This window comes from Phyllobates terribilis, unplaced genomic scaffold, assembly GCF_046119375.1.
Source record: "Phyllobates terribilis strain yellow unplaced genomic scaffold, ASM4611937v1 Scaffold_11__3_contigs__length_659146591, whole genome shotgun sequence".
Taxonomy (NCBI): domain Eukaryota; kingdom Metazoa; phylum Chordata; class Amphibia; order Anura; family Dendrobatidae; genus Phyllobates; species Phyllobates terribilis.
In genome coordinates, this window is record NW_027362771.1 from 487637808 (window position 1) to 487652321 (window position 14514).

The window sequence follows — 14514 nt, forward strand, 5'->3', positions numbered from 1 at the left end:
CACGGCTTATATACTGAAAGGGATTGAACATGTACATTAAAAGTTGACTTCAGAATGAGGCCTAACTTTTCGAGAGTATTAAATCTTACCCATAACATTTACACTGCATTTCCTAATTACATTGCTTGGTTACCTGTTCACACTAAAGAAGACTTTACAGCTTCCCAGAGATGTCAGTCTTAGGCTGCGTGCCCACGATGCGTTTTTCAAGCGTTTTTGCTGCGGAATTTTCGCAGCGTAAACGCTTGGTAATCCGTCCTTCATGGTCCCCAATGACAATCCGTAATTTCAATGCCCATGCTGTAGAATTTTCCGCAGCGTTTTTCAGCATGAGGTTTTCCGGGCAAGGACATGCAGAAATGAAGCGGAAATTTTCCGCTTCAATTCTGCATCGTGGGCACATAGCCTTACTAAAACTGAAAAAAGAATCTGCAGCATCTTTTAAGAAACTGACAACTTGATTGCAGTTGTCAGTTTATTCACAACTTTAAAAGGCATCTAAGAAAAAAAATGCTTTAACCCCTTAAGCCCCGCGGGTGGTTTGCACGTTAATGACCGGGCCAATTTTTACAATTCTGACCACTGTCACTTTATGAGGTAATTACTCTCGAACGCTTCAACGGATCCCCCTGATTCTGAGACTGTTTTTTCGTGACATATTGTACTTCATGATTGTGGAAAAATTTATTCGATATCACTTGCGTTTATTTGTGAAAAAAACGGAAATTTGGCGAAAATTTTGAAAATTTTGCAATTTTCAAAATTTGAATTTTTAAGCCCTGAAATCAGAGCAATATGTCACACAAAAGAGTTAATAAATAACATTTCCCACATGTCTACTTTACATCAGCACAATTTTGGAACCAAAATTTTTTTTTGTTAGGGAGCTATAAGGGTTAAAAGTTGACCAGCGATTTCTCATTTTTCCAACAAAATTTACAAAACCATTTTTTTAGGGACCACATCACATTTGAAGTCACTTTGAGAGGTCTTTATGACAGAAAATACCCAAAAGTGACACCATTCTAAAAACTGCACCCCTCAAGGTGCTCAAAACCACATTCAAGAACTTTATTAACCCTTCAGGTGCTTCACAGGAATTTTTTGAATGTGGAAGAAAAAAATGAACATTTAACTTTTTTCACAAAAATGTTAATTTAGACCCAATTTTTTTTATTTTCACAGGGGTAACAAGAAAAAATGGACCCCAAAATTTGTTGTGCAATTTCCCCTGGGCACGCAGATACCCAATATTTGGGGAAAAAATACTGTTTGGGCGCACGGCAGGGCTCGGAAGGGAAGGAGCGCTATTTGACTTTTTGATTGTAAAATTTGCTTGAATAATTAGCGGACGCCATGTTGTGTTTGGAGAGCCCATGTGTGCCCAAACTTTGGAGCTCCCCCACAAGTGACCCCATTTTGGAAACTAGACCCCCCAAGGCACCTTTCTAGATGCATAGTGAGCACTTGGAACCCCCAGGTGCTTCACAAATTGATTCGTAACAATGAAAAAGTGAAAAAAAAAACACTTTTTCATTTGTATGAATCAATTTGTGAAGCACCTGAGTGTTCCAAGTGCTCACAATGCATCTAGATAGGTGCCTTGGGGGGTCTAGTTTCCAAAATGGGGTCACTTGTGGGGGAGCTCCAATGTTTGGGCACACAGCGGCTCTCCAAACGCAACATGGTGTCGCTAACAATTTGAGCCGATTTTCCGTTAAATTTGTTAGAGGACACCATGTTGCATTTAGAGAGTCCCTGTGTGCCCAAACATTGGAGCTCCCCCACAAGTGACCCCATTTTGGAAACTAGACCCCCCAAGGCACCTATCTAGATGCATAGTGAGCACTTGGAACCCCCAGGTGCTTCACAAATTGATTCGTAACAATGAAAAAGTGAAAAAAAAAACACTTTTTCATTTGTATGAATCAATTTGTGAAGCACCTGAGGGTTCCAAGTGCTCACTATGCATCTAGATAGGTGCCTTGGGTGGTCTAGTTTCAAAATGGGGTCACTTGTGGGGGAGCTCCAATATTTGGGCACACAGCGGCTCTCTAAATGCAACATGGTGTCCGCTAACAAATTTAACGCAAAATTGGCTCAAATTGTTAGCGACACCATGTTGCGTTTGGAGAGCTGCTGTGTGCCCAAACTTTGGAGCTCCCCCACAAGTGACCCCATTTTGGAAACTAGACCCCCCAAGGCACCTATCTAGATGCATAGTGAGCACTTGGAACCCCCAGGTGCTTCACAAATTGATTCGTAACAATGAAAAAGTGAAAAAAAAAACACTTTTTCATTTTTATGAATCAATTTGTGAAGCACCTGGGGGTTCCAACTGCTCACTATGCATCTAGATAGGTGCCTTGGGGGGTCTAGTTTCCAAAATGGGGTCACTTGTGGGAGAGCTCCAATGTTTGGGCACACAGGGACTCTCTAAATGCAACATGGTATCCGCTAACAAATTGAATGGAAAATCGGCTCAAATTGTTAGCGGACACCACATTGCGTTTGGAGAGCTTCTCTGTGCCCAAACTTTGGAGCTCCCCCACAAGTGACCCCATTTTGGAAACTAGACCGCCCAAGGCACCTTTCTAGATGCATAGTGAGCACTTGGAACCCCCAGGTGCTTCACAAATTGATTCATAAAAATGAAAAAGTGTTTTTTTTTTCACTTTTTCATTTTTACGAATCAATTTGTGAAGCACCTGGGGGTTCCAAGTGCTCACTATGCATCTAGAAAGGTGCCTTGGGGGGTCTAGTTTCCAAAATGGGGTCACTTGTGGGGGAGCTCCAAAGGTTGGGCACAGAGGGGCTCTCCAAACGCAATGTGGTGTCCGCTAACAATTTGAGCCGATTTTCCATTCAATTTGTTAGCGGATACCATGTTGCATTTAGAGAGTCCCTGTGTGCCCAAACATTGGAGCTCCCCCACAAGTGACCCCATTTTGGAAACTAGACCCCCCCAAGGCACCTATCTAGATTCATAGTGAGCACTTGGAACCCCAGGTGCTTCACAAATTGATTCATAAAAATGAAAAAGTTTTTTTTTTCACTTTTTCATTTTTACGAATCAATTTGTGAAGCACCTGGGGGTTCCAAGTGCTCACTATGCATCTAGAAAGGTGCCTTGGGGGGTCTAGTTTCCAAAATGGGGTCACTTGTGGGGGAGCTCCAATGTTTGGACACACAGGGGCTCTCCAAACGCAACATGGCGTCCGCTAACAATTTGAGCCGATTTTCCATTCAATTTGTTAGCGGACACCATGTCGCGTTTGGAGAGCCCGTGATGTGCCTAAACAGTGGAGCTCCCCCACAAGTGTCCCCATTTTGGAAACTATACCCCTCAAAGATTTTATTAAGGTGTATAGTGAACATTTTGAACCCAGAGGTTCGGCACATTATTTGTTTACATTAGGTCATCATATTGAATAAGTTTTCATTATTCTTGAGCGCAAGTGCTCGCTACTTGAGTTTGCATCGGGTACTCAGGTATGCACCATGTACAGCGTGTGCTCGAGTGACATGCTCGAGTCCCTGCTCCGCATGTTTCACGGTTATTAGACACCCAAAAAAAAACATGCGGGGATCGCTCGTGCATGGCAGGCAATCCCCGTAAAGTTTTTTGGCCGCGAAGCATATGGGGCAGAGACTCGAGCATGTCACTCAAATACCCACGATACTCAATGCATACCAGAACACCCGATGCAAACTCAAGTAGCGAGCACTTGCTCTCAACACTAGTCGCCATATCGTCATCTTTTTTTCTTACTTTTGAAAAAAATCCCAACCCCAGCCCTAACCCCAGCACAACCCTAGCCCCAGCACAACCCTAGCCCCAGCACAACCCTAGCCCCAGCACAACCCTAGCCCCAGCACAACCCTAGCCCCAGCACAACCCTAGCCCCAGCACAACCCTAGCCCCAGCACAACCCTAGCCCCAGCACAACCCTAGCCCCAGCACAACCCTAGCCCCAGCACAACCCTAACCCTAGCCCAATCCTAACTCAAGAGTTTATTTTTGACGCCGTTCCTTGTGCGGTATAAGTGATTAGACGACTTTATTCTTCGGGTCGGTGTGATTACAGCAATGCCAGAATCATGTGGGGTTTTTATGACTGACAGCTGTCACACACTAAAAGACGCATTTTTTGTAAAATCTAGTTTTTGCATCGCCATATTTTGAGAGCTATAATTTTTCCAGATTTTGGCAGACAGTCATGTGACGGCTCGTTTTTTGCGGGATGACTTGACGTTGTTATTGGTGCCATTTTCAGGCACGTGACATTTTTTGATCGCTTTCTATTCCGATTTTTGGGAGGCAGAATAAACAAAAACCAACAATTCAGGAATTGTTTTTTTTTTTTTTTTTTATTCTGTTCCGCGTGTGGTAAAATTGATGAGGCAGCTTTACTCTTCGGGTCAGTACGTTTACAGCGGTACCACATTTGTATCATTTTTCTATGTTTTGGCGCTTATACACAATAAAAGCTATTTTATAGAAAAAAATATTTTTTAGTATCGCTTTATTCTGAGAGCTATAACTTTTTTATTTTTCGGCTGATGGAGCTATATGGCGGCTTGTTTTTTGCGGGACGAGATGACGTTTTCAGCGGTATCATTTTTATTTATATGCGTCTTTTTGATCGCGTGTTATTCCACTTTTTGTTTGGCGGTATGGTGATAAAGCATTGTTTTTTGCTTGGTTTTTTTATTTTTTTTTTTTTTACCGTGTTCACTGAAGGGGTTAACTAGTGGGACAGTTTTATAGGTCAGGTTGTTCCGGACGCGGCGATACCAAATATGTGTACTTTTATTGTTTTTTTTTAATTTTTTTTATAATAATATTTATTGATGGGTACATTATATTTTTATTTTTGGTGTATTATTTTTTTTATTTTTTTATAATATTTTTGCACATTTTTTTTTTTTTTTTTTTCCACTTTCACACAGTTTATACACTTTATTACTTTTTCCCACTCTGGGACTTTCACTTTTTTTTTTCTGATCGCCTGCATGGCACAGGAATGGAGCACCATCCCTATGCCATGAAGCCTGTCAGAAGTGCACAGTGTGAAGATTGCTTGGAGATGCACTGCGCATGTCCAAGCAATCTTCCTGCTCTCTGGTGACCCGGATGTTGTCATGACGACATCGGGTCGTCATGGCAACACCCGGGAAGCCTTTGCAGACTGCGCTGGAAGCCGGAAGAGGAGGTGAGTATCGCCGATCACCTCCCCTTGCCCCCGCAATGCCGCGATCGACTTCGATCGACTTCGATCGCAGCATCGCGGGGGTTAATGTGCTGGGAGCGGTGCGTGACCGCTCCCTGCACATAGTACCGGGTGTCAGCTGTGACAATCAGCTGACACCCGGCGGCGATCGCGCCCGCACAGCCTGTGTGCGGGCGCGATCGCGATGACGTACTAATACGGGTCTGGCTCTTAAGTCCCAGGGCACAGACGCGTATTAGTACGTCAGATGTTATTAAGGGGTTAAAATGGTATTCCTGGGGAACATCAGTATTTACTAAAAAAAAAAAAAAAAAAGACATTACTTGCAAGCTGACAGGTTCTCTTTACAAGTTCTCTCCGATCTTTAACCCATTCCCGACATATGACGTATGGTTACGTCATATGCTGGGTCCCTGACTTTGATGAGGGCTCGCAAGCTGAGCCTGCATCTTTCTTTTCCTTCATCAGTTTTATATAGTAAAAGTTCCTTGATGAAAAGGCAACATTGATGTAAGAAAAACAATATGGATAATGGCTAACTTTCTTTTCTTTTGCTCCAATTGTATCCAGCCCTGTAGAAAAATGGTGAAGCTTACCAGTTCTACAAGCTTCTCCAGGAAAGGGACAAGCTTCAGCAGCTCCTTGTCATTTTTATCCATAAACCAACTCTCAATGGGGATACCGTTTGAAAGCTAAAAGAAAGTAGATTATATATTAGTTCAGAGCACATTTGCTATAGGAGAACGCACGTCAGCCTAACCGAGACATTTCTCTGATAAAATACTATATCATCAATAGGGTCACTGTCATGTCAATCAAGAAAGAGCTGAAAAAGTGTCTAACACGTTACCATCCAAATGCACAACCGGTTCTACATCAGATGTAAATTTAATATCCAAAGGTATACAGTGGTGAAAAAAAAAAAAATAAATTAGTATAGATTGAACAGAAAATTTTGGGGCACTTTTCATTGTCAATTTGCTTAAAACGGACATACAGCAAGAATTAACTGGCCCAAACCTATGACCATTCAGTATGCAGGATGTGTTTATAGCTAGTCTTGCCACAAAGTATTAAAATCTCAACTATAAACACAGCATTGACTTACCTGGTATGCAAAGGCTTGTGGTGAGTTATCAATGATGATTGTTTTAGAAAGATCCCTCCCCAGGATGTTCAGGTCTTTGATGTAGTTCCCTTGGACACACACACAGTGCTCTCGGAACAATCTGTGTCTGGGAAAATCAGATATACAGAGTGAAAGACGGTTAACATGGGAAAGACACTGATTAAGCAAGACCCTTATCACCAGAAACCAGTCATAGAATAGTGGAAAGCTTTTTTCACAAGTCTTTTTTTTATGCCAGGTGCAGGCGTCATAACAGAAGTACATTTCTGACTCCGGCACACAGGTGGCTGCATGATGTGCCAAATTCTCAAAGACTTGTGCCACGTAAATGAATTTGGTGCATCTTACTCAAACAGATCTTGGATCAAATGCCAGTCTTGATGAATGCCCCCTATTATTTTTGAAGCTTTGCATGATATTGCTTAAAGGGGTTTTCACATGAACAAAAATTCATTTTAATCAATATCTCTTTTGGAGTAAAAAGTTTGACAACTGAATGTATTTAAATAAAATGTTCCTGTGCTGAGATAATCTTATAAATGTGCCCCTGCTGTGTACTGTGTAATGGCTGTGTCTGACCGTACAGGGACATGGTCTGATAATACCACAGCTACTGGGCAGGGGAGGACACAAAGTATACATATATTAAAAGCAGGGGATCACAGCTGATTCTTTCTTTGAAGTAAAACATTGTTTAAAAACAGGCAGGGAAATGTTTTACCTCACAAAGAATCAGCTGTGATCTCTTGCTGTCATGTCTGTATACTCTTTTGCTTCCTCCCCTGCCCAGGAGATGTGGAATGATCAGACCATGTTCCTGTATGATCAGACACAGCCAATACACAATACACAGCAGGGGCACATTTATAAGATTATCTCAGCACAGGAACATTTTATTTAAACACATCCAATTGTGCAACTTATTATTCTAAGATCTATTGATTAAAATGAACTTTAGTTTGTAGGAAAACCCCTTTAGGAGAGTATAAACTTACCTGACAAGTCGCTTTTTGGGATCCAAAATATTTAGTAATTTGTCTGCATAGACTTTCTTTGAGGCTGTAAAAAGGATAATCTGTAGAACACAAAAATAAGATGTGAAAAAAAAGCATGTAATTAAAACAAGAAAAATTACTGTATTTTGCAGACTATAATACATAAAATATGGGGAGGAAAAAGGCTTTTTTTAAAATAAAATGGTGGCTCGTCTTATAGTCCGATTTTACGGGGGTTACGGTTGTGTGGGGTCACAGGAGGCATGGTTGCTGCTGCAGGAGGCTGGTGGCAGCCGGTAAGCAACATTCAGATTATAAGACGCACCCCCCATTTCAAATTTGGGGGGGAAATGTGTGTCTTATAATACGAAAATTACGGTATGCATCAGCTTGCTATTAGCTGCAAAATAATAAAAAAAAAATATCTGTTTAATCTGGGCCTCAAAATAGGAGTCACAGCAATGAGTTACTCAGTTTGGAAAAACGAAGGTTTAGGGGCGATCTTATTACGATGTACAAAAAACGAGGGGACAGGGATCTTTTAAAGGTACTCTGTCAGCATTGAATGACTGTTCAAACTAAGTAAAGGCATTTGCTCGGTGCTTCATGTCGGGGCCAATCACTTATATACACCTTCCCATTTGCTTATTTTCCTTCGATCTCCACCCCCATCTTTGATTGACAGCTCTAGTGTCAGAGCCAAAGAAAGGTGTCGATAGATGGAAACCAAGCAGGGACTAACGTGTATTTAGATGTTTGGCCCCAGCATGATGCACCGAGCGCCAGTACTTGGTTTGAACAGTCATTCTGTACTGAGAAGAGTCCCTTTAAAGAGAATCTGTTGGCTCTAATGCCTCCATTTTTAGAAAATACTTGTAAACGCCAAAATATTACAATAGTGGGGGGGGGGGGTTATCGTTTCTTATAATTCTTGCTTTGTGCAGTTTCCTTGCCGTTTATAAATAAATTGATAACTGGGTGTTACTAGTATGGGGCATGTTACTGCGCACACTGATTGCGCTCAGTCAGAGTTGATAATATCAGACTTAAAACACCCTTTTGACAAGGCATCGCACACCCAGTTGCCAATGTATTCACACAGTGTATGGTGAAATAATAGGAGCGGCAGTACATACGAGGGGCGTTCCTTAAAGATTTCCCCTGACCCACTTCTATTTATCACGGGACGCTGAAACTTCACATGTGTAATGATACAAGTCTCTAAAAGATACGTGCCAATTTACAACTCAGAAACAGTCTTGATTTTACAGGTGCTGAAGTGGTGTGAGGTGTGATAATGGACCTAGTGGAATACAGAGCACTCATCAAGTTCCTTTACTTGAAAGGCCGCACACTAAAAGGAGATGTTCGACGAGATGAAAGAGGTTTATGTCGTTGATTCATCCAAGACCATCTTTACACGCATAAGGTATTCGCTCGGTGGGTTCCCGGCTGCTCACACCTTTCCAAAAGCAGGAATGAGTCGAATACTCTCAGGCTCTATTGACGATGTGCCATGGAAACCAGGAAGACTTTTTCAACAAACTGATTTCACAGAATGAAAGCTGGGTCCATCACTATGATCCCGAGACTAAAGTCCAGTCGGTGCAATGAAAGCATCATGATTCACCGCCTCCAAAGAAGGCACATGCTCAACCCTTGGCAGGCAATGTCATAATCACAGTATTTTGGGACTAGCACGGAATAGTATTGATGGATTTCCTAGCAGAGGGTACCATGATCACTGGGGCATACTAAGCTTCACTGCTGCAGGAATTGCGGTAGGCCATCAAAACCAAGAGACGTGGCATGCTCACCAAAGGTGCCCGCCTTCTGCAGGACAATGTACCAGTTCACAAAGCACATGTTGCCCAAATGGAAGCATGCTCCCGTGACTTTGAAATTCTACCGCATCCCCCTTATTCACCCAACCTTCCACCATCAGATTTCCACCTCTTTCCAAAAAGTAAGTTATTTTTCAAGGGCAAGCATTTTCCAGATGAAGAGACTCTGATTTCTGAAGTTACAACATGGCTTTTGGAGCAACTGTCGACTTCTACAAGCGAGGTGTTTACAGTTGCTTAAAGAGATGGGAGAAGTGTGTGTCCCTAGGTGGCACCTATGTACAGAAGGACTAATAACTGCCAAGTTTCATTGCTCTCAGTCCACAGGAAGTGGATCAGGGGAAATCTTTAATGAATGCCCCTCGTAGATACAGTTCTAAGGAGTGACAACAAAGTAAAGGGAGAAGATGAAACATTCAAAAACTCACCTCATAGATCTGAGACATACGTTCTAAGAACTCACGAAAGAAAGGTCTTAACCGTACATAAACCTACAAAAATAAGATAATGGGAAAAAGTTACTCAAGAACACCACAAAAGAATTCTGAGAACAGTAAGTCTGTGTAAGATGTACTGACAAGTGCAGGGGAGAGAACCTGTAACACCACACAATCATGTCCGCAACACACTTAAAATTAAGATAGTGTGGACAGAACAAGCTTCTAAAATATTTTTAGGTTTTAAAACACTCAACAGCCAGCCAACCATGTAATCTTCACAGCAACCATCTGGGCACAAGTTGATACTCAATAATTACCAGATTGATCCTCACCTGGTAAATGACATCTTGGAACAGCACAGGAAATGTCAGGGCAGCATCCTCCAGCTCATTGAGGCTGCAGTGAACCAGAGTCTCATCCTGTTAAAAGAGAAAAAAAAATAGTTAAACCAAGAATAAAAACAAAGACTCATGACTGAAAGTCCATAAATGTGATACCTTACCAAGTCCAGGACAAGAGAGAACTCAGGTGTACTCCTAGTCTTTAAAGGGAGAGCTGGCTTCCTGTTGAGCTGCTCTTCAGTCAAGGGTGGTACATGTTTAATGAAATAGTATCTACAGGAGAGAGAGCAGCCATTAGCTTATGATAGGCAATCACTTCTCATAAGCTCTGCAGGTTTTACCAATCACATGAAAACTGTGAGGGTCAGGCCTTACAGCAAACCGGTCACCAGATTTCACAATATAAATTGAACAGATCTTAGACCTGATGAGGTTGGTGTATATACTTTGAAAGAATAGATGTGAGAAAGGATTATACAGCCATTGTGAAAATGTAATTTAATCTCTGCCCACCTAGACTGATTGACAGCTCCTCAGTGTCCCTCCTGCCTGTAGAGATCGAACGTATCCAACGGGCGATGGTTGACTTGGAAGCAGGGAAACCCTTGCGATGCCCCTCAGGGATGACAAAAAGGGCATCCGAGCGCCGAAGGTAGGCCGTTCTAGAAAGGTACACACGTAGAGCTCTGACCAGGTCCAGTTTGTGCAGGGACTTCTCCCGTGGATGCACTGGAGAAGGGCAAAAGGAAGGCAAAACGATGTCCTCATTAACGTGAAAAGCGGAAACCACCTTTGGCAAAAAGGAAGGCACCGGCCTGAGCACAACTTTGTCTTGATAGAATACCAGAAAAGGAAACCAAAAAGAGAGGGCTGAGAGTTCTGCGACCCTTCTAATAGAGGTAACAGCCACCAGAAAAGCCACCTTCCAGGAAAGGAGAGAGGCTGGAATGTCCTGAATGGGTTGAAACAGAGGCTGTTGTAGGATGCTTAGGATCATATTAAGGTCCCATGGTTCCACTGGAGGGCGATAGGGAGGCGCTAGGTGGGCCACCCTTGTAGAAACGTCCTGACCTGAGGACGGCTAGCTAAGTTACGTTGGAATAGAATGGGCAAGGCCGAAACTTGGCCCTTGAGAGTGCTGAGAGAGAGTCCCGCCCCTAGGCCAGACTGAAGAAAAGCCAAAATGACTGGCAAAGAAAAAGACATAGGAGTCAGCTGATCCTGTTCGCAGTGACGAAAAAAGGCTCTCCAAGTTCTGTGGTATATGCGCGAGGTAGCGGGTTTTCTGGCGTTAATTAGGGTCTGAATGACATTGTCAGTAAAGCCCGCCGTCTTCAACACCGCGACCTCAACGGCCATACCATTAAATTCAGAGAACGAAAACTCTGATGAAGAATAGGACCCTGAGAGTGGAGGTCCGGACGGTCTGGTAGTCTCCAGGGGGAGTCGACAAGCAGATTTACCAGATCTGCATACCAGACGCGTCTGGGCCAATCTGGGGCTACTAGGAGAACTGGTACTCCTTCTGTGTTGACCTTTTTGATGACTCGAGGGATCAAAGGTAGAGGTGGAAAGAGGGCAGTTGGAACTGTGACCATGATAGGACAAGCGCGTCCTGGGCGATTGCTAGCGGATCGCGGGACAGAGCTACAAAGGACGGAACCTTGTGGTTTAACCGGGACGCCATGAGGTCGAATTCCGGTGTGCCCCACCGTAAGCAGATTTGGTGAAACACCTTGGGATGGAGAGACCATTCTCCTGAGGCGAGGCCCTGCCGACTGAGGAAGTCGGCCGCTCAATTGTCGACCCCTGGAATGTGGCTGCTGAGATTGCCGGGACAGTCTTCTCGGCCCAAAGTAGCACTCTTGCCACCTCTTTTAAAAAGGGCTTGCTGCGCGTTCCTCCCTGATGGTTTATGTATGCCACGGCCGTGGCATTGTCCGATTGTACACGCACTGGGAACCCTGCCAGGATCTTCTGCCAGTGACGCAACGCCAGGTAAATCGCCCTGATCTCCAGAATGTTGATGAGAAGGGAGACTTCGTGGGGACTCCACCGGCCCTGGACCGTGTGTTGTAGAAAAACTGCCCCCCAACCGATGAGACTGGCATCGGTCGTGACCACCTGCCAGCGAAGCGGAAGGAATGATCCCCCGGGTCTGAAGGAAGAAGGGCGGGACCACCAGGTTAGCGACCGTCTTACTTGACGAGGTAACTTGATGCGTCGATCTAGAGATGACGGATTCTTGTCCCAAGCTGACAGAAGGGCTAGTTGAAGAGGCCGGGTATGGAACTGGGCAAACGGAACTGCCTCCATGGCTGCTACCATCTTTTCCAGGACACTCATGCATAGGCGAAGGGAGTGTGGACTTGGGTCGGAGAGGATGTGGATTCCTTGTCGTAGAGAGTTTATCTTTTCCCTCGGAAGGAGGACCCGGGCACGGGTCGTGTGGAACTGCATCCCTAGGAAGGTTAAGCGTTGGGATGGGACCAGGGAGGATTTGTCTGTGTTGATCAGCCAGCCTAACCGGGAGAGTGTGTTCAAGGTGATCTGGAGACTGTGGAGACAGTCCCTGAACGTGGGGCCTTTGATTAACAGGTCGTCGAGGTAGGGGGATGATTACAATTCCCCTTGTTCGAAGAATGGCCATAGCTGTCGCCATCACCTTCGTGAAAACCCTCGGGGCTGTGGCGAGGCCGAAGGGGAGGGCAGTAAACTGGTAATGCACGTTCCTGAAGGAAAAGAGAAGGAACTTCTGATGTGACGCGCAGATTGGGATGTGAAGGTATGCATCCTGAATGTCCACTGAACATAGATATTCCCCGGCCTCCATGGAGGCGATAACCGACCTGAGGGACTCCATCCTGAACTGTCGGATGCGTACATGTCGGTTTAGCTGTTTGAGGTCCAGAATCGGACGCAGTGAGCCGTCCTTTTTTGGGACGACGAAGAGATTTGAGTAAAAACTGGAAAACCTTTCCTGAAAAACACTGTCAAATTCTGCATGGTTAGAAAAAGTGCGTGCAGGACGCTTAATCTTTTTGAAGGAAACTGAGTTGTCCCGGGAAGGGCTCTCGTCTTCTGTAACATGCAGAGTCTGATTGACAGCCGTTATAAGGCTGTCTATCTTGTCCTGGATCTTGGAATACTGGTCTGTTTTGGAACCAGAGTCTGAATCTGAAGCAGAGTTAGATCCCGGGGCGACCTCCGGGGAAGAGGTGTGAGACGCAGGGGGCATCTTGGAGTCTGGAGAGCTGGAGGATGAGCTTGTGCGAGTCCGTTTCTGAGAACGTGCCGTCAGTCTGCCCCTGTGAGGAGGGGGCAGGGGTGCCTGCAAATCGTCTGTGGGGACGTTCGGAGCGCTGGTGGCCGTGGATAACATAGGCAAAAGTTCTGGTAAGCGTTCTAAGACCTGCATCAGAGATTGAGAAACCTTGGTGAGGTCAGAGACAGACTGTGACATAGCAACAGCCCACTCCGGAGGGGAGGGGGTTACCACGTCCTGAACGGCAGGGGGATCTTGGGGTGCCAGCATGGCGGGAGGTTTGCAGGTCGAGCAGAAGGCCGTCGTAGTGAGACCCGCGGGCCACTTCGTACCGAAAAGAGCACAGGCGTAGTATGTGACAATGTGAGAGGGATGGACAGAGCTCCCCGTGTTTGGGCATATGTGCCTGACCAGGGATACTGCAGAGGAGGGCGCTGTGGGCAGGGAAGGGTGGGGGTCGGTGTCAGGACAGAGCCTACCCGATCCTGCAGAGAAGCGGTCCCGTGTCCCCCTGAAAGGCTCCGAAGGTGAGGCTGGAGCGGGTTACAGTAGGTGCCGACGGAGTAGGGAGCTGCGTGCGGCAGAGTGATGGTGTCGGTGTAGGGGGAGGAGCAGAGGACGCTGCGTTGATGACGGAGCGCGTCGAGGCTCCGATAGGCGGATGGGAAGGGGGGGCGGGCTTGAAAGGCCCCCCGTTGATAGGTCCGCGGAATGACGGAAGCGTCACTATGCTCCTCGGCCCTGGTTGGTCAAATAGGAGGGGGCGTATAGCCGGAGCGGGAAAGCCCACCGGACACGACCCCCACCCCCACCCCCGACGGAGAAAAGAAGAAGGAGGAAGTGGCCCAGGGAAGCGCTGTTAAGCGCCATGTTTGGTGAGAGGGGGAGGGGGGAGGAAGGCAGGCAACGCCGGGGAACTGGGACCTACAGCGGAAAGACAGGGAAGTACCTGTCTTAGCGGGTCCAGGAATAGTCTCTTCCTTTCTCCTTCTGAGGATGGTCTCAGGATGCCTTCCTGGATAGGGGGGAATCCTGGCTTTTCCTCCTTCCTGCACTGTCCGGTCCTGGACAGTGCAGGAGACGGTGTCAACCCCAGAAAACTGGGGGAAGGTCACCCGCAGGGACCACAGTCTCCCTCCCAGGCCGCTCCGAGGAAGGGGCTGGGGTGGGGTGGGGAACAGGCTAGGACTGGCCACCGAAATCACCCTGAGACACCCTAAGGTGACAGGGGATAGGTCCTGCCCAGCGGGTCCGAGAGTGGCCGAT

The 14514-nt window shown here is 45.7% G+C and overlaps 1 protein-coding gene across 1 annotated transcript in view; it reads right to left on the reverse strand.

Annotated features, from left to right (window-relative positions):
• The window catches only part of CTDSPL2 (CTD small phosphatase like 2), a 42430-nt gene that overhangs the window by 5413 nt on the left and 22503 nt on the right, over positions 1 to 14514 (reverse strand). Inside the window, exons 7-12 of the mRNA XM_073653504.1 lie at positions 10145 to 10256; positions 9975 to 10061; positions 9631 to 9693; positions 7359 to 7438; positions 6343 to 6469; positions 5831 to 5926 (exon numbers count right to left, since the gene is read on the reverse strand). Coding sequence (XP_073509605.1) covers positions 5831 to 5926; positions 6343 to 6469; positions 7359 to 7438; positions 9631 to 9693; positions 9975 to 10061; positions 10145 to 10256 — 565 coding nt within the window. The remainder of the gene's footprint in view (positions 1 to 5830; positions 5927 to 6342; positions 6470 to 7358; positions 7439 to 9630; positions 9694 to 9974; positions 10062 to 10144; positions 10257 to 14514) is intronic.